Raw genomic sequence first — 17,902 nt, 5'->3', positions numbered from 1 at the left:
ACCAAATGCAGTTAAAACATAACTGAGATTAACTGAGACACCTGAAGGGAAAAGCCGAAAGGAAAAGAAGAAGAACTGAGATCTCTCGGTCTGGCAGGAGAGATAAAAAGATGTGTAATCTGACACCACACTCACTGCCACACCCACTCACCTCACTCACTGCCACACCCACTCACCTGTCAGTCCCTCGTCGTGTAATGGTACAGCTGCTGTAGGCAGAGGGAATGGATGTTTTTTATTTTGAAATTTGGTTAATTTGTTATTTTGCACCAAAATGTATTTATTGAACAGTTTGTTTCCCATTTAGTCATATTACTCCAAAACATGCGTCTAACAGAATTCAGACTCAGGTCAAACAGTATAAAAATAGCTTTTAATGGGTCAGTAAGGTCCTAGAGATGTGGTGACCACAGCTCCCCAATGGAGGCCCAATGTGATTTTTTTATGGGGCCCAGAATTCTTGGCAGTGCCATTTTTAATGGGGGGGCTGGCTTCCAAATAAAATTCTGCTTTGGGGTCCAGTTTGGCCAGGGGTGGCCCTGTCTGTGTCTTTATCTAGCTTTCTATCTGGCTTTTCATTTAGCTACTTTCTTTTGTACTTTTTAATTTTTGTGTTTTCTCAGCAACAAAAAATCTTTGTTGTGCTTTTGTATTTTTTCTCCCACTGTTCTTAGTGCGCTTTTGTTTGTTAAATCTTGTGCATATTCTATTCCGTCTGACTCTGTTTTGGGGTCCAAAACACCGGCATATCCGCCTTATAACAACACTGATGTTAAGTGATGCTGGACTGTTGTTTTTTAGACGTGTGCATACACTAAACCTTTTTATGATATGAGCAGAATATGAAATGGAATTGTGTAATCAACTAAAAATAAATAACATGCTCATGTATAACCACTGTTGTGTAACAATCAAAGCACATGTCACAGTGGAGCTCTATTGTAGTCTATCTAGATGATATTCCAAATGATGGGTTGGGAATTCTTGTGGCAAAGTGATGCATCTTAGAGGTCATGCACCCTGCCATTGTTGTCAGGCTGGCATTTGTGCTAATGAATGGCATTTGGGTCTCAGCATCTCTGCATCTCAGTATGATGTTGTTTTCCAGAGGCTCCTAAGGCACATTAGCATATCTGTTTCCCAATTTTCAATTAGGACGCCACTGTCGTTTGACCTTCATTTTACATATCTGGGATTAGAACGGCGCAGGGAGTGATGCACAGACGGGGAATTGGGAGTTCACAGTCAAATGTCACATCATGTCATCATCGACAGGCAGGATAACAATGCCATCATGATGCATATTTAGGATGCCACCATTAAAAATTCTTTAGGAAGTGTGACATACAGTACATGCATGAAAAATGGTGTGGTATTAAGACTACTTGACTGCTTCCTCCCACAAATGAATATTTCACACCCCATTTGACTTGTCGACCTCTCACTTTAAAATCTGTTTGAAAAAATGTCTCCTGAGAGGAGCCCAGGCCCAGGCATGGACGCCATGCAGGGTGCAGCTCTTGCACTCCAAAATGATGCCGCACTCAACTGGTCGCGACAACCATGTGTCTCATTATAAAACAGCAGAACCTTGTGATGTCTCACAGCCAATCAGAAAAGAAAGATAATGATCATTATTAATGATAATTAAATGCAAGAAAATAGTATTATGATTTTTGTCATTGTTGTTAAAAAGCAATCATGACAGTAAAAAACAATGTAATAAAGTTTGTAGTGCTTTTGTTTCCTTATTGCAGCGCCCTTTGGAAACCTCCCCCTGCGGTAGATAATAAAGCAATTATGTAATGTTCTTTCTGTGGGATAAACTAGTCCAGACACCATTTCAGTGTCTTTTCCATCATCTTACAAACTTACTTATCCTCATTTTTTCACTTACTTGCTGGCCTACTTAATGACTCCATGTTCATATCATCTGTTGCCACTTTGCTTCTGCTGCTGCTTCTGCTACCTCCTCCTACGTGTCCTGGCACCGTTCTGAAGATAAATATGGAAACACACATTGGCTGCCTTCTAAATTCTACCTCTGCCAAGGAGGTTGTGCTTTTCTCCCTCGCTGTGTTTTGTCATCTGTTTTTGGCAGTCCTTTGGCAGGAATACACAAAACATAGCTACAGTAGCTGGTTTGTGCGAGTGGAGTGCGAATGTCCAATAAAGCATTTATGCTAAACTACTGTCTGATGATACGACTACAAAGTCGATCATAGACCTGTGGCCTCGGCTGTCCTGTTGCACTTGTGGACATCCATATGTTTGAACATGCATAGTGTTTGTGATGGACAAACTGAGGTTCGCACAGATGTCCAACAACATCACACCGCACAGGTTCAGATCGGGGAAGCCGTTCCTCCCAATCGCGCGCCTCCAGGTCACACTATCATTGCCCACATGGGCGCTGAAGTCTCCCAGTAAAACGACGGAGTCACCAGTTGGGGTACTCTTCAGCACCCCTCTGATGGACTCCAAGAATGCTGGGTACTCTGAACTGCCATTCGGCGCGTACGCACAAACAACATTCAGGACCCTTTCCCCAACCCTACAGCGTAGGGAAATGACCCTCTCGTTAACCTGGGATGACTCCAACACAGAGGCATCGAGCCGGGGGGCTATTAATAAGCCCACACCACCTCTCCCCTGCAGCAACTCCAGAGTAGAGCAAGGTCCAGGCCCTCTCTAGGAGTTTGGTTCCAGAACTCAAACTGTGGGTCGAGGTGATGGCTAATGCATGATTCTGACTAGAATCCCATTTTCTTACAAACTGACATTAAACCAAAAAATTGTCTCAATGTGACATTTTCAAAAATTAAATCACCGTTAACGCATGGTTATTTTGTAACTTTTTTAGCTACTTTGGTACGCTATTATTCTAGATGAGAACATTCCATATATTGTCTAATGAATGTATGGTCAAAAAATGAATATTGAAATACTGAATAAAATAATGAATGGCTAAGGTCAAATGGCTGCATATCAAGTAAACCACCAAAAATAAATGAAGCACCAGACTTTGACCTCTCTGATGTGATTCATCTTATAGCGGAGACACTCTGCAGATAGAGCAGCCATGTTGTGTGCTTAAAGCTGCTGTGAGCCAATGGGGGTAAAGCAGTCTGGCTACAGTGGGGTGTGTTGTGTTGGAGTTTCAACTTTGGACCCAGAGAAGAGCTCAGCTGAGTGATACAATATAGAAACTCTTCAGAGACAAACGCTTCTCCAAAACGGGATATTTTGGTTGGGGGTTTTTGTCTTGGGGCTTTGCCACCCAAGCAAGGAAACCATGGAGTACTATCCTGATCAGGTAAATAGACAATAGAATCAATATCATAACCATATTGTGAACGTAAAACTGTGGTTCAGTCAGTTAAGATTGTATTTTCAAAAAGAGCAAAGTATTAGCCTAACTGCGCAATGGTACAAGCAGGGCTATCAAACTGGCAGCCCCCGGACCAAATCTAGCACTTGAATGACATCGGACCAGCCTGCTAGGTCTGTTCAAAGCTTGGGAATGACTAATGTTTATATAGCAAGTTAGAGGATCTTTGTGGAGTCAGGTCTTAAACGCTGGGCCGCATCAAGTATTGACTTTGATCCATTTCAACCAGATGACTTAACTTGTCAATAAACACCACTGAAAGCTGTAATAATATAAGTAAAAAATATAATTATTGTGGTACTCTTGAGTTGCTCAAGAGATGGTTAGAGGTACTTCAGGTTGGTTCAAGGAATTTGCTTTTTATGAACCAAAAGGGAACTCGCAACATTGTCAACCCACTGGAAAACAAGTAACCGCAGGGCATGCTGGGAGCCAACATTACTCCTATCACTGGGGGTGCTTACGGCTTCCCTGCATGGGCAGCGAGTTTGAGACGCCTGCTGTAGAAGATCTTTGACTGTTATTGTTGCATTAGATCCTTATAAACGGCAGAGTGCTCTTGTTATATAATGAATCTTTGACTAGTGTTTTTGCAGTGGGCCCTTAAAAACAGCAGAGCGCTACTGACATAAGAGAAGACTTTTGACTATCCTTTATAGATAGAATTTTCGATACGGCTCTTGTGATCATATGATACAATTGGTAAACTATCGGTGGTAAAATACTGAAATATCAAATCCTGTTTTGAGTTTTTCCACAAAAGGTTTTCCATTCTTTAAAAACATGCCTATTACAGTGACTCCAACATGCTTTTCTTTAACTATATTCATGATCAGGTAATCACTGTATGCTATTGGTAAAAGTTGTTGTAAGAGATGAATCGTACAGTTGTGGATAGCAAGCATTAAAATGAACCTGTATTGGCTTGCGTTCACCCTCAAAAGTGTCTTAAGTGTCGAACAGTACACAAGCCAGGAACATATTGCACCATACACTTTGTTCACACAGAACGGTGATAAGTGGTAAAAACAGCAGCTGTGGCATTGTTGGTGACCTTTTGTTGTCTCTTTGTGAGCCTCTGAATGCGTACAAAGTGTGTTGTAACTAAATGTCACAATGACAGCAGGGTTATGATGGCATGGAGCTGCTCGACTGGCTGTTTGATCAAAACGACGGCACCCTCCGGCACGACAAAATGGGACAAGCAGGCAACCAGCAACACCACTGGCCCATGCAGGAGCCGAATGTGCGTTGGACTGTCAGTCAAATGCAAATAGATGTTTATTCTTCTATCAGCATATTGTCACTGTGGGAAAGACAAGAAAAACAACAACCCCCTTTTCGCTAACACTCCCACGCAGATGCTCCAGCTGGCTGAACAGGCGGACGCCGACTTCCTCAACGCCCTCCTGAGTGGAAGTGATTCTATGTTGGGCTCACCTCTTTGGGCCCCCTCGCCCAGCGACAGCGGGATCAGCGAGGACCCGCCCTCGGACCAGATGGATAGCCCACAGCGACCCGAGAGCCCCCCCGGCGATGCCCGTTGTTTGAGTCTGAGGCCACAAAGCAAAGCAGCCTTGGAGGCCCGAGTGGCCATCAAGTCCAGTAAGTCACTCACAATCATTGATGGACGGGCCACATTAGGTACACCTGTAAAAACAGTGGTGGAGAACCACACTGCATCAAACCACAGCTGTCATGAGGCGAAATTAGATAACCCAAATATTAGGAACACCTCTCACACTTTTACACTCCTATTAGTCTTTGTTGAAGATTGGCTGTCTTCAAAACACAGAATGGTAAGTGCAAATTACTCTGGAGTTGCTTCTCCATCAAATATTGTTTTAAATCGGCTTGTTTTAAATGGGCAGCCCCCACCGTCAACATATTGCTGTGAAAAGATGTTTATATAACATGTATAATGCTGTGCAGGCTTGTCACTATGGTGGAATAGTGTTTAGAATACAATATGTAAACAAGACATGACTTACTTACTTGTTCTTTGGCAATTTTGACGTAGTGGTCGTTCTTGTCTTGTTTTTTTTCCTGTGTACCAGCCAGTAGCCATTCTTTTTCAAAATCCGTTTATACATACTTTCAAGCCAAATGCTTCTTGTAACTGTGTTCATCAGTGAAATGAACACTGCAAAAAAAAGAACTTGAGATGGGCTTCCATGTCTCTCGTTCTCTGCACTTTGTCCATTTTGTCTTAAATGATCCTCTTTTGGGAAAGAAAACAAACTTACAGTGCAGATACCGTGAACGTCCAGCAGCAACACAACATTTTGGCATGAATACCTTTTTGATTAAAAAAATATTCTGAACCAAGTCGACGATCAAACGCAAGAAGCCTTTGTGTGTAATGTAATTTATGCAAATTTAACATTCGCTTTCAAAAATCAAACAACGGACAACATAATTACAAACAATATATAACACATTTAAGCACAGTTGATAAATCATTCCAGGGAGCCTTTAACATTAATGCCAAAAAACGTATTGCAAATGTGATTTACTTCTTTAATGTAAAAATAAGTCAACCATTGTAAACACTGAGACATAAAAACACTAAAAGCCTCAGTTAAGTACATTTAGACATAAAAGCAATAAAACAGTCTTAATTTTAACAAAGACAGAGTGTAAAGGTAATTCATGCGCCACTAACAGCCTTACAAGTGTAAAAATAAGTGAACCCCTGCTAACATTGAGACATAAAATAAAACGCATACAGTAGTTACATATAGTAAGATCTAAAAACAATAGCCAATGTGAATTAAGTTGGGCATGGCTTTAAATTTGACTCAGCTTACTTTCTGTGTATATTACATTAGAGAAAGCCAAGTAAAAAGTCAAAGAAAAAAACATGTAGAGATAATTCTTTTTGTCTAACTGAGCACTTGTGGTGCATTAAATAAATTGTATTTTTTTTTTTTGTAATTTTGCTCTGTTTTATATGCTTCAATGCACTGTTATACCACAATAAACCCAATATATTTATGATTTAATGCAATAATTAGGCTGATAATTTATGAATTAAAGCCCATGAATCAATGCCGATACAACTGCTGCTACACTCACAATCAAAGGTTGTTCAAATATGCACTGTTTGGAAAGCCTCCAAATGACATTTGTGATTACGTTACAAATCTACACAAGTAATGCATGTCCACTATGTGCGTCCCTGTTTGTGTGCGTGCGTGTGCGTGTGTGTATGTGTATGCGTGTGTGTGAAAAGACGACTGGAAGGCCGAGCTCCCCACGGAGAAGACAAGAGCGCCACAATATCCTTCGGATATAAACAGAGTGCAGTCATCCTCTGGCTTGCCGCTGACTGTTAAGGATCTGCTGCTGTCTGGCATGGCAGAGCCAGTAAGTGAGACAAAGTGTGGCGGTGGTGGTGGTGGTGGTAGGGAGCAGGAGGGGAGGATGATGGCTGATAATCTGTCATGCTGCTTGACTTGGCCTTTTTAGCTTTAGCTTTGATCAAGGGTGTAAGCTGCACATGCAAGTGAACGACTACACTTGCGTATTGTGCATTATCGAGCCTTGTCAAGAAAATCTGTTTTGTTTATAGGATGTATGCTTATCACTGCACTGTCTGTGTGCTGACAGGGATGGATATTTTTTTTTGTAAATTTACCATCTTGATCTGAATATAAGGCGACCCCCTCCGATTTTGGAAATTTTTTTTGTCATATTTCAATATTCGTGACATAACAATTGGTAGATTGCCATAAAAAGGATATTATATTTCTTAGCAGCTTGACAGCTGTTGGGTGACTCACCATCATTGATTACTACTATCCTAAAATGGCGTAATACAACTGTTAAGACACTTTTCCAGTGGGTCTTGTCACTAGTATGTAAGTGTAAGTGAGTAACAAGAAGAATAGCTCTGACTCTGTTGGTGAGAAGTTGTTGGGCGCCACCCAAACCTTAACATAAACATAACAGTCTTATTCAGACTTTGTTCTATGGGTAAAAATATGATCTTATATTGGCGTCAATATGGTATTACTTAGGGTAACCATATTTCGTTTACCGAAAACCAGGACACTCCGCCCGGCAATGAGATACTCAAATGATACTTTAAGTTTATTCAAAGATGCCTTGTAATTTCAATACATTCAAAGTATGCCTCAACCATATTTGACAGGCTACGGGATCACTGGACACAAGAGATGACCATGGCTTTAAACATTAGCAAGCTAGCGAGCTAACTAGTTAGTCTCCAATTTATTTACTGTATTCTAAACTTAAGAAAGGGTTTAAAACAGAGTGTGGAAGAAGGACAAAGAATGGGAGGAGAACTTCTTTTCACTCTATCATGTCAGACATGACGTGACTGACTCCACGCAGTGTGACAGTCTTGTCTCAATAATAACAAAATTACCGACGCCGAGTGGCCAGAATACCACATATACCTTTGTCTTTTTATTTTTTGACAAATAATATAAAATCAAATTTACCTCCAAGAACAGACTCCACAATATAGTATACAGAACAACAGGCTGAATTGGTATCCTTATGTTATTGAAAACCATTAATAGCTAATTGGCTACATAATAGCATAAAGAATATACTGGGAGGCTGAATAGGCTAAATTAACATAACAGGACAACGAGTTCATGAGGCAAATTACCGGTAAGCAGTGTGTGTTTGCTGTTTATATGTTTAATGTGTTTCTACAAGTTTTTCCTTCTTCACTTTACATAATTGCGAAGTAATGTTTTTTTCCAATGTATCCCAAAATCTGTACCGTAACCGTGTCATTGTCAAAATTTCACAGTAATCCCTGTTCCATTACTATCTTGTGTTTTGCCACTACTGCGCGGCCCTTCGCGCAATAGGGTGGATGTCGATTTTACCTGGATATGCAGCTACCTAAACAATGTGTAAGTAGATAACGCTATCTAAGTACAATTTCAACATATTCACAAGAATATCATAACGTAATAAATTGTAAATGTCCTGGTTTAATAGGTTGTATTCGTAGGCTGTATAGGTCTTATGTTTTGCCACACATAGATGCAGTGAGTGGCATACAAGGCCACTATTCGTGGATGTACTCTGATATGTTATCATTTTTGTCCTAACTATCTGGGCACAAGGGCAATTAGGAAACTGCAGAGTATCAATTTGAATTTTGCAGTCCATTCAAGAGGAGTGGCAGAATGCACTCAAGTTCCTCGCTCCCTAATTGCTGGAGTCTTAGTGGCGATGGTAGCGAGTGGCCTGCTAATTCAACTATTCCCTGCAAGGCTTCACCGGAGAGCGGCATGAAGATGCAGGGCGAATAGTGCAGTGGAAAGTGGAAATGTAATCAAGCGCTGGCTGTGATGATTCAAGTATTTGCATTCTCCTCTGTCCCTTCTGTCAGCCCCCCCAGCCATTCCAGCAGTATATTCAAGAACTGATTCTCAATGAAGATGAGAAGAAGCTCTTAGCCAAGGAGGGCGTGACTTTACCCAGCCAACTGCCGCTCACAAAGGTTGGTTATTATCACCGAAACCAGACATGGGCAAACTATGGTCTTTGGCCATACACAACCAGTTAAGAATTTTGATATGATCCACCGGACGTTTCCAAATTATTTATTTTAAAACCTTAACATGAAAGCCGGAGTTGTCTTGTTATTTTTTAATTACCATAAGTCTTGAACTATGAAAATTATTCCACTGGTTTCTGAAGCAAAAGAGTCTGTGCTTTCAAGTGATATATGGGTCATTATGGTAATCGTAGGGACTCCGGGAAGATGGGGCTTTGATAGAAAGCACTGTGTACAGAGCAGCTTGACCCTGTGTGACGGAGAGGGTCAGAGAAGCATGCATTCTACAAGTTCAGAAAAGTGCTATTTTATAATTAGTGGGTGTTTTATGCGGTTAGTTTTTGTGTTTGGCCATTTTGTTTGATGCTTTTTTGTTGTTTTTGCTTGATTGCAAAATATGCCGAGGAGGTCATCTCGGAAGTAGAAGGAGGGATGTTCACACGCAGTACTCTTGAAATTCAATGATTTATAGTTGGGATGTTCTGAACGGTCGGCCGCCCTTCCGTGCAGTGTAGTGTCTTGATCTAAATAATGCCTTTGGCAGTGTCATCCTCCCACTTCCTTCAAAACCTAAATGCTAACATTTGCTTCAAAAAATACCGGGTGGGGGTAGCACGTTAAAAAGCTTTAATACGGCAAGAACAACACTCGACAGAGTATTTTGAGTTTTGGAGGCCCACAGTCACGGCACCTAATGCAGCCATGTGGCTAACACTCTCCGATATGTGTGTGACGTGCATTTGCGTGTATGTGATGAAGACGCTTGCATTTTCTATGGCTGTGGCCAAGATGGCCGCAGCGCTCCGTCGCAGATGAAGATGCGAGCATCCAAGTATTTCTCAGATGTTAGCTTACGCAAGTTGTACAATGTTTAAAGCAACGTCGAGAAAGCAATTGCTGATGCTGTATCCATTAGCTTCACAACAGATATATGTTTAGATAGATAGATAGATAGATAGATAGATAGATAGATAGATAGATAGATAGATAGATAGATAGATAGATAGATAGATAGATAGATAGATAGATACTTTATTAATCTCTGAGCGCAATTCACATTTCCAGCAGCTCTGCAAAAATGTCAAAATGTCAAAAATGTAACTTAATCACAAAACAAAACAACCAAGGCAAGACCTGAGAGAAGAAAAATAAGAAAATAGAATATAAATAAATAAATACAGAATAGATCACGTCAAATTGGTAGTGCAATAATACATAATAAATAACAATAATAGGTAATAAATAATAATACATACATACATAATAAGGTAATAAGTCCAGTCCTGTCCAGTCCAGTCCTTCCACGACAGGAGCTACGTGATGTTATGCATATCTGTATCGGTTGATATCGGAATCGGAAATTAAGAGTTGGACAATATCAGCATATCGGTTATCTGCAAAAAAGCCAATATTGGACATCCCTAATATATATACAGTATGTGCAGTTTATAGCCAAGCTCTGCTGCTAAATTTTTTAAGACAATGTGGCCCGCTACTCACAAACTTTGCCCTCCCCTGACCTAAACCATTCAAACAATCAGCAACTCCTACACGTTTTTTTCCCCTCGAGCAGAATGAAGAACGGATCCTGAAGAAAATACGCAGAAAGATTCGCAATAAGCAGTCGGCCCAGGAGAGCCGCAAGAAGAAGAAAGAGTACATTGATGGACTGGAGAGCAGGTAACAATCCAAAGCAGGGATGATTATTGCTTGAGGCAATGCAGCACATCTACACAAATTCCAATATTCTTTACGGCTCACCGTTTGCCAACACATAGTTTAAGGCACATAGTTTAAGTTACATTGTGTATGTGTGATTGCAGTGCAGCCACAACTCCATAGTTCACCCCTCGTGTTTAATGTCTTTTTCGACTGTCACGAACACAAATGTCACAAAGTAACCTTTAAGAATTTGCTCACAGAAGCACGAGGCCTGCTTGCACTGAGTGATCCATCACAGCCAAGTGGGCCATTTGTTATGACACCCAAAGCTGCATCCGTTTTAGGGGTGGTTTTTCCTTTGCAGTAGAATTCCACTAACCAAAAAAGCTGAAGAAATTAGTTGAGCACCACAGTGTGATTGTTCATGCATACCACACAAAATAATTTTTGAACTGCAGCGTTGTCCTGTTGAAAAACCCAGTCATTACCACACAGACGGGGGTCTTCAGTCATGAGGGATGCGCCCTGCAACATCTCCACTCAGCCAGCTGCATTGTTGCATTGCATTGCAGCATTGTTCCATTAAAGGAGAAGGCACCCCAGATCTAAATAAACTTCATAATCACAGAACAGATATAATTGTCTCAAAACGATCCCTAAAATTCAGCATTTGCTGAATAAAAAAGATATTTGAGAATGTAGGTATAGGTAGAATGCAGTGTTGGTATCAATTTGAATTAGCTTTGTTTAATGGTGTTCGAACGATATAAGCAAAAGGTCATGTGTTTGCTTATTTTTTTACTGTTGCTGATGCTTCTCTGTGCTTTCAGGATGGCCGCATGCAATGCACATAACCACGAGCTGCAGCACAAAGTGTCCCAGCTAGAGAAATGCAACATGTAAGAGATTAGAAAATGTAACTTCTCTTTTCCCCTCCCTGTGAGCACGCTGTGTACTTAATGGTGGCAGCACTTCACTGACATTTCACTGTGCCCTCACATCCATTCCTGTCTACCCTCCAACATAATTATTTATTTGTTTGGTCTTCTTTCTGATAGTTTTTACACGTATTTTTCTCCACAGGTCACTAATGGAACAGTTGCGCAAGCTCCAAGCTCTGGTTATGAATACATCTAACAAACCGGCCCAGACTGGGACGTGCTTGCTGGTAAGAACGGACATCAAGATGCGACACATCTTGATAGCCAGCCAGAACGTGAAAGAGAAAAATAAAAAGGCAATCTCTATCTATATTGACATGACAAAACACACAAAAGCACAATCTCCTGTATAAAAGCACAGCTTCTTGAATGGACGCCATGTGTCGCCTTTGATCATGGCCATAGAACAGCGGGCTGCACCCCGGCAACCAGGCTTGAGGGGTGTTCCAATATTTGAGCTTTAATGAATGAGAATATGTATTAAGTCCCTGAATACATTATAATGTCCACTAAGAAAGCACAGAAAGAGTGCACAAAAAACATGAACTGAACTACATACAAAGCATACAAGAATGCACTGTTATCGAGGGGTTTTGTGCCAATATTAAATAAATATAACAACAATTGCATAGTTAAAATATGTATTAATGAAATGGTCAAATAATTTATCAGATTGCCCCTAAATCATAATGTGATCCTGCCAATCACCTCTTTGATGGGAGAGTTTGATCAATTTATTGTTATTAATTGTATTTATTGAAATGGATAAAAATGCTATTATATAATTAGAATCCTATTAAATAAATAAAATGTCATAAAATAATTTGAAATTCCACAACATAAATAACAACATCAATAAATAAATGAAAAGGTAAAGAAATACATCAAAAGAAAAGAAAGAAAAGTATTGGTCAGGAAATTCAAAAAAGAATAAATAGGTTCAATAAAATGTTTTTATAGTTTATAGTTCACTCATTAGTTATTTGACAAAATAACAAATAAAAATACTATTAAAACAAAAATTCTAAATGTCAATTTATTGGCTTTATACATCCATCCATCTTCATCCATCACGGGGGAAGCAGCCTCAGCAGAGAGAAGCCCGAGTGTTCCCCTACCCGGCTACTTCGTCCAAGTCCTCCAGGAGGATCCTGTGGCATTCCCAGGCCAGTTGAAAGACATAGTTTCTCCAACCTGTCCTGGGTCTTTCCCAAGGCCTCCTGCCCTGAACACCTCCCCTAGGGAGGTGTCCGGGAGGCATCCTGACCAGACTCCTGAGCACCCTGGACTGGTCGCCAACATTAATTTATCCCTAAAATAATCCATTAAAATGTTATTTTCTAATCTGACTTGATGGATAATTGGATAAATAAGCACTGTATGAAAATTCAAGCCATTTTTTTTAACGCCCTTTTTTTTTTTTCTTATGCCCTGTCTTCTTAGGTGCTTCTGCTGTCCTTCTCCCTAATCCTCTTTCCCAGCCTCAAGCCCTACGCCAACACCAAAGTCAGCCAAGGAGACTTCAGCCCAGTCAGAAGTGAGTAACCTTCAGAATTAAATAGCTCCTATTGCCCGCCTGACACCTAAAGCCACCTCCCCTGTGAGTGACCCCCCCCCCGGACCTGGACTAGTAAGAGTGACATGTGGCCAGCTCAGGGAAGATTCTCATCTGTTCAAGGATTTGCTGTCAACTCCACAGCACCTAATTTAATCGCTTTAAAAAGTAATTGACTTTTACTGTTAAGTTTCCTGTACAACAGCGTCAAAACAATCCCTGTTCACACAGAACTGGGATTAAGACTTGTTCTTACAACTTTAGGACTTTTTAAATACTACTTTATTCTATTAAGAATAAAAAACATTCTAAATATTACATTTTCTATTTATTTTATATTATTTCATGGGTCGTATTACAACTTTCTACAGTAAATTTATGCCTTTTAGAATAATCTTTTTCCCAAATACTACTTTTTACTCAAAATATTAAAATGTTATTCAGTCTTGCAAGGTCCTTTTTTTTCCCTGAGAATACGATTTTTCTGAAATATTTGTCAAGATATTACATCTTTACTCTTGTGACATTTATCATGACATTAAAAAAGGAAATACGATTATCGTAATTTACAACTTTTCTTTTACAAAGAAAGTCCAAAGGCGTCTTTTAAAAAAAAAATATTGTGTTTTTTCGCAATAAAAAACGTCACTTTTCATAGCAATATTGTGACTCCTGTTGCAACTCTTGTTGCCTTGTTGTTCTTTATGCTTGCGAGATTACATTTTATTGTAAAAAAAGATATGATTCTCAAAATATGACTTTATTCTCCTAAGATGACGACTTCTTTCAAAACCATGTAGTAGTAGCAGTAGTAACTTTGTTTTAGCGAAATTACATTTATTTCTGTAAAAAATGTTTCGTAAGATACATATTTTTGAAAAATGTAACAGTGGCCGAGTGGTTAGCATGTTGGCCACAAAGTCAGGAGATCTGGAAGATCTGGGTTCAAAGCTCTGTTGTGTGGAGTTTGCATGTTCTCCCCATGCATGCCTGGGTTTTCTCCAGGTGTTTTTCTCCAGGTTCCAGGTTCCTTAGGTTCCCTAACATGCCTGTTAGCTGGCGACTCTAAATTGTCCATAGGTATGAATGTGAGTGTGAATGTTGTTTGTCTATATGTGCCCTGCGATTGGCGACCATTCCAGGGTGTACCCCGCCTCTCGCCCGACGTCAACTGGGATAGGCTCCAGCATACCTGCGACCTTAGTGAGGATAAGAGGCTTAGAAGATGCATGGAAGTACAGTAATTAGTACACACAACCTAAAAAGCATAGGCAGTGGCAAAGCAAGTTTATTTATAGAAATTCAAAGTGCTTTACAGAAAAGAAGGGTAATAAAAGCATAATCATCTTTTTCACACATGTGTGCTCTTGCTTATTATTATGGCTTCTTCCCTGTCTTACAGTCCAGTCACGGTCTCTGCAGAACCTCCAATCCTCCCGTGTGCTGCACGCTATCGACTCCACGTTGTTGACCGAAGACGAAGCGAAGCCTGCACACTTGCATTTCCCAGGAGATTCGGGATTGGAAATTACCAGTCTGATGGGGAACATGAAGCTGAAGCAAGAACTGGACGCTGTGTCCCGAAACAGCAGCCAGGAAGAAAGCCTGGGTCATTTCCACCTGGACCCTATCACTGGCCATGTCGCCACAGTCACCTTGGATCCTAAACGCTCTGCTGGGCTGCCTCCGAATGCTGATGACATGTAGAACCAATTGTCCTCATCCATTGGTTTTAATCATGTTGTCATGAATATGTTTTGTATCAGGGTGTTGTGTGTTAAAATGAAATTGCCTGTCAGCTGGCCTCATGAGATTTCATAAGCAAACAGCGTGATTTAGGAGCGTTTGAGAAAAAAAAACAAAAACAAAGAAAGCAGCCAATAGCGTGGTGCCACTGTGATCTCAGTGGATAATTTCTTAACTATTGAGAGGAATTTGGAATGCATGCTTTCTTTGATGGAGAAAATAGCCTGAAATAAATGATGTCACAAAGAGGCAGGATGTCCAAATGCTGTGCCAGCAAGGCATCTTCTCCCCCCAGGAGGCTTCAGGACTCAATGCTTGTCTGTGAAGCAGTGATCGAACGTCTCGACAAGGCATCTCTCAAAAGGCAAATATGTAAGTAGGGACAACAAAAGGGAGAAAACTAGGCCAAAGGTCACTTGAACAGCCGCTTATCACATGACCTACAGCTCACTTATTGACATGTTGACATATTTTCTTATTAGAGAAGCCTATCTGACCTTTACAGCAGACACTGATGAGATGAAAAACTTCCAGCTGTTAATTCGATCATAATTTATTATTTAAGGTAGTATAGTCGTCCCTCGCAGTACAGTGTTCCTTCGTTTATCGCAGGGGATAGGTTCCCAAAGTAGCCCGCAATGAGTGAAATCCACAAACTTTGAGGATTTTGTTAAGCATTAGTTACAAAAAGTAATTTTAGCAGGAAAAAAATATAAAATACTTGTATATAAGAACATTTTTCCCCAACAAATGTATTCTGAGATTATTATGACTATTTTGCATGCACAGTACAGGTATATGGCAGATCTATAATTCTAAAACTACAAATTTTCTGTAAAAAAAAAACAAACAAAAAAAACAGATATTTTCAAACAAAACAAGCATTATTTTTGGACATAATTTAGATGTTTTCCTTTTTTTAAGTTCTGGTTTTTGGCACCACTTAAGCACCGACTCCAGTTCAAAATTACAATTTAATTTATTCTGTTATGCAGAAGTTCCTTGTCTTGCAGTGTCATTACCTTTTCTGGTGCTGCTTTCTTGAAGTGGAGCGCCACCAGCAGGAAGTACAAGGTAGAGTGTTTTGGTAAAGTGTTCGTGTGGGCTTCTCAGCATGCCTTGTGTTTGTGTTGATTGCACTGCGAGTGATGTAGTGGTTCGAGTTGATGACCCTCTGTTCTTTTGCGTTGTGCGGGGTGAGTATTTGCTAAGCTGCAAATAAAAGAGCACTTCCTTCAAACAATTTGGAGTTTGCCACTGACCCGAAGTTGGCAAAAAAGGCCACTTTTCCAACTGGTCAATTTTCGTCCGTTTTTTTTCAGGTCCGCGTTTGTCGCGAAATCGCATTTTTTCATGTTGACTTTTTATCTCAGAATTATATTTTTTTCGGCGGAAACGGGCTTCCATAGTGGCAAGATTTTCATTATGATTGAATGAGTCTGAGAACATTCTAAAGCCCTGTTTCACCAACTGCTCATTGACAGGACACTTTTCTTCATATGTACTTTTCATCATATAATCTATAGTTGATTGTCAAACTACATCAATCCCACGAATGGAAGTTTTTTTGTTTGTTTGTTTTTTTTTTACTTTTTAATCAGATTGAAAGTGTCTGGATCATCAGCATCTCCCATCAGTACCTTAATGCATTGCTTTGATGAAGGAAAATCTCTGAAGAGCCTTTCCACAGAGGTGAGCTCCCTCCAGGTCAGGTGGGCCATAAAAGGAATTATGCGCATCAAAAGAAAAGCCTCATCTTAGTTTTTTAATCTACTAATGGGATTCAACCCAGTAAAACCTCTAAACTCAAGACCGACACAAGCTTTCTCAAAAATAACATTGCTTTCCCTGCTTACCCCCCAATGTCATTCAGCAAAAGAGGAAATTAAAGAAACCTCAGACAAGAGAGCAGAACACCTGAAAGAAGTGTTTCACCATTTTAAAGTGTCTGTTGTGTCTTGTTTATAGGCTTGCAGCTGCCTTTGACTAAAACGTGGATAAGTAGTGTTTGCACACACGCCAATTCGATTTCCAGGATTTGGACTGCTTGGAGTGTAATTATGAGCTAATTTTATAATTGGGAGAGATCGCCTCATTAGTCTTGTGCGGGTATTAACTGCTACCTCATTTGTCTGCTGTCTGGATGCCACTTATCATCTTTGCTAAACTCTGTAAGCTGTCCAATGCAGGAAATGAATTTGTGAATTCTTCCAAACTGCAGTAACATTGACATAGGATTTGTAACATTCAAGAAGTTCACACATTTATCTCATCACTGCGTGAATGCATGAGTATTGAGAGAATGAGGAATGACGTTTACGCAGTTTGACCAAATGTACACAGTATCTTACATGGGTTTTAGCAAGAATTGTATTATAATGTTTCTTCACAAAGAACAATACTTTAGAAAGTAAACTTGGATATACTTCAGAGTGTATAGCAGTATAGCCGTACCTCGCCACTTCACGCTTTGAATTTTGCAATTTCATTCTATCAGGTTATTTTTTTTTAAATATACAGTCGTCCCTCGCTATATCACGGTTCGAAAATCACACTCTCACTATACCACGGTTCGAAAATCACACTCTCACTCCATCACGGTTTTTCAAAAATTAATACCGTATTTTCCGCATTTTTTCATGGTTTGGCTGGTCCTGCGACTTATACTTGTGTGCCATTGAGTGTATTTGTGTGTGTTGTTACACTTCAATGCCCCTTGAGGGCACTAATATGGCATCCTTGGAATTTGTGTTTTGTATGGAAGAGCTGTCAGTTGTGCTGTCACTATGCTAGAGACAAGATGTTGCCGTCCACTCTGAAATAAAGCCACCCAAACAAGAGATAAGTTTATCTCTTTTTAGCTGATATATGAAGATATCACAGCCAGAATCTGCTACACCTGTAGAGGTGATATGAGAACGATGACGCCACAGACCCACCATCGCTTCGTCGCCGTCACATGACCAGAAGTGACCTTTGACACAAGCCAACATAATATCTGAATATTTCGCCGTACATGACTCACCTCAGTCGACATTCTCCTGATATTTTGTTGTCTT

The 17,902-nt window shown here is 40.1% G+C and overlaps 1 protein-coding gene across 4 annotated transcripts; it reads left to right on the top strand.

Moving 5' to 3' along the window:
• The first annotated feature begins 3,153 nt into the window (after window positions 1-3,153).
• Window positions 3,154-16,114, top strand: creb3l3a (cAMP responsive element binding protein 3-like 3a). 4 transcript variants are annotated; one of them, XM_054790979.1, is made up of 10 exons: window positions 3,154-3,316; window positions 4,515-4,649; window positions 4,753-4,996; window positions 6,627-6,760; window positions 8,772-8,882; window positions 10,513-10,619; window positions 11,432-11,500; window positions 11,685-11,769; window positions 12,986-13,079; window positions 14,500-16,113. In XM_054790979.1, exons 1-10 carry the CDS (start codon window positions 3,296-3,298, stop codon window positions 14,802-14,804), a joined length of 1,305 nt encoding a protein of 434 aa, XP_054646954.1. In that variant the 5' UTR covers window positions 3,154-3,295; the 3' UTR covers window positions 14,805-16,113. The 4 variants fall into 4 exon arrangements, with proteins under 4 accessions (XP_054646954.1, XP_054646957.1, XP_054646956.1 ...); XM_054790982.1 differs by having other exon boundaries at window positions 4,515-4,637; window positions 14,500-16,109; XM_054790981.1 differs by having other exon boundaries at window positions 3,157-3,316; window positions 4,518-4,649; window positions 14,500-16,114.
• The last annotated feature ends 1,788 nt before the right edge of the window (window positions 16,115-17,902 follow it).

This window comes from Dunckerocampus dactyliophorus, chromosome 10, assembly GCF_027744805.1.
Source record: "Dunckerocampus dactyliophorus isolate RoL2022-P2 chromosome 10, RoL_Ddac_1.1, whole genome shotgun sequence".
NCBI classification, from domain to species: domain Eukaryota; kingdom Metazoa; phylum Chordata; class Actinopteri; order Syngnathiformes; family Syngnathidae; genus Dunckerocampus; species Dunckerocampus dactyliophorus.
This window is presented reverse-complemented; position numbering and strand designations above follow the sequence as displayed.

Coding starts and splice junctions, on each gene's coding strand:
- creb3l3a (XM_054790979.1), top strand. CDS start 3,296: ATGGAGTACTATCCTGATCAG. Junction 4,650..4,752: donor AGCCGAATGTGCGTTGGACT/GTCAGTCAAATG, acceptor ACTCCCACGCAG/ATGCTCCAGCTGGCTGAACA. Junction 8,883..10,512: donor GCCAACTGCCGCTCACAAAG/GTTGGTTATTAT, acceptor CCCCTCGAGCAG/AATGAAGAACGGATCCTGAA.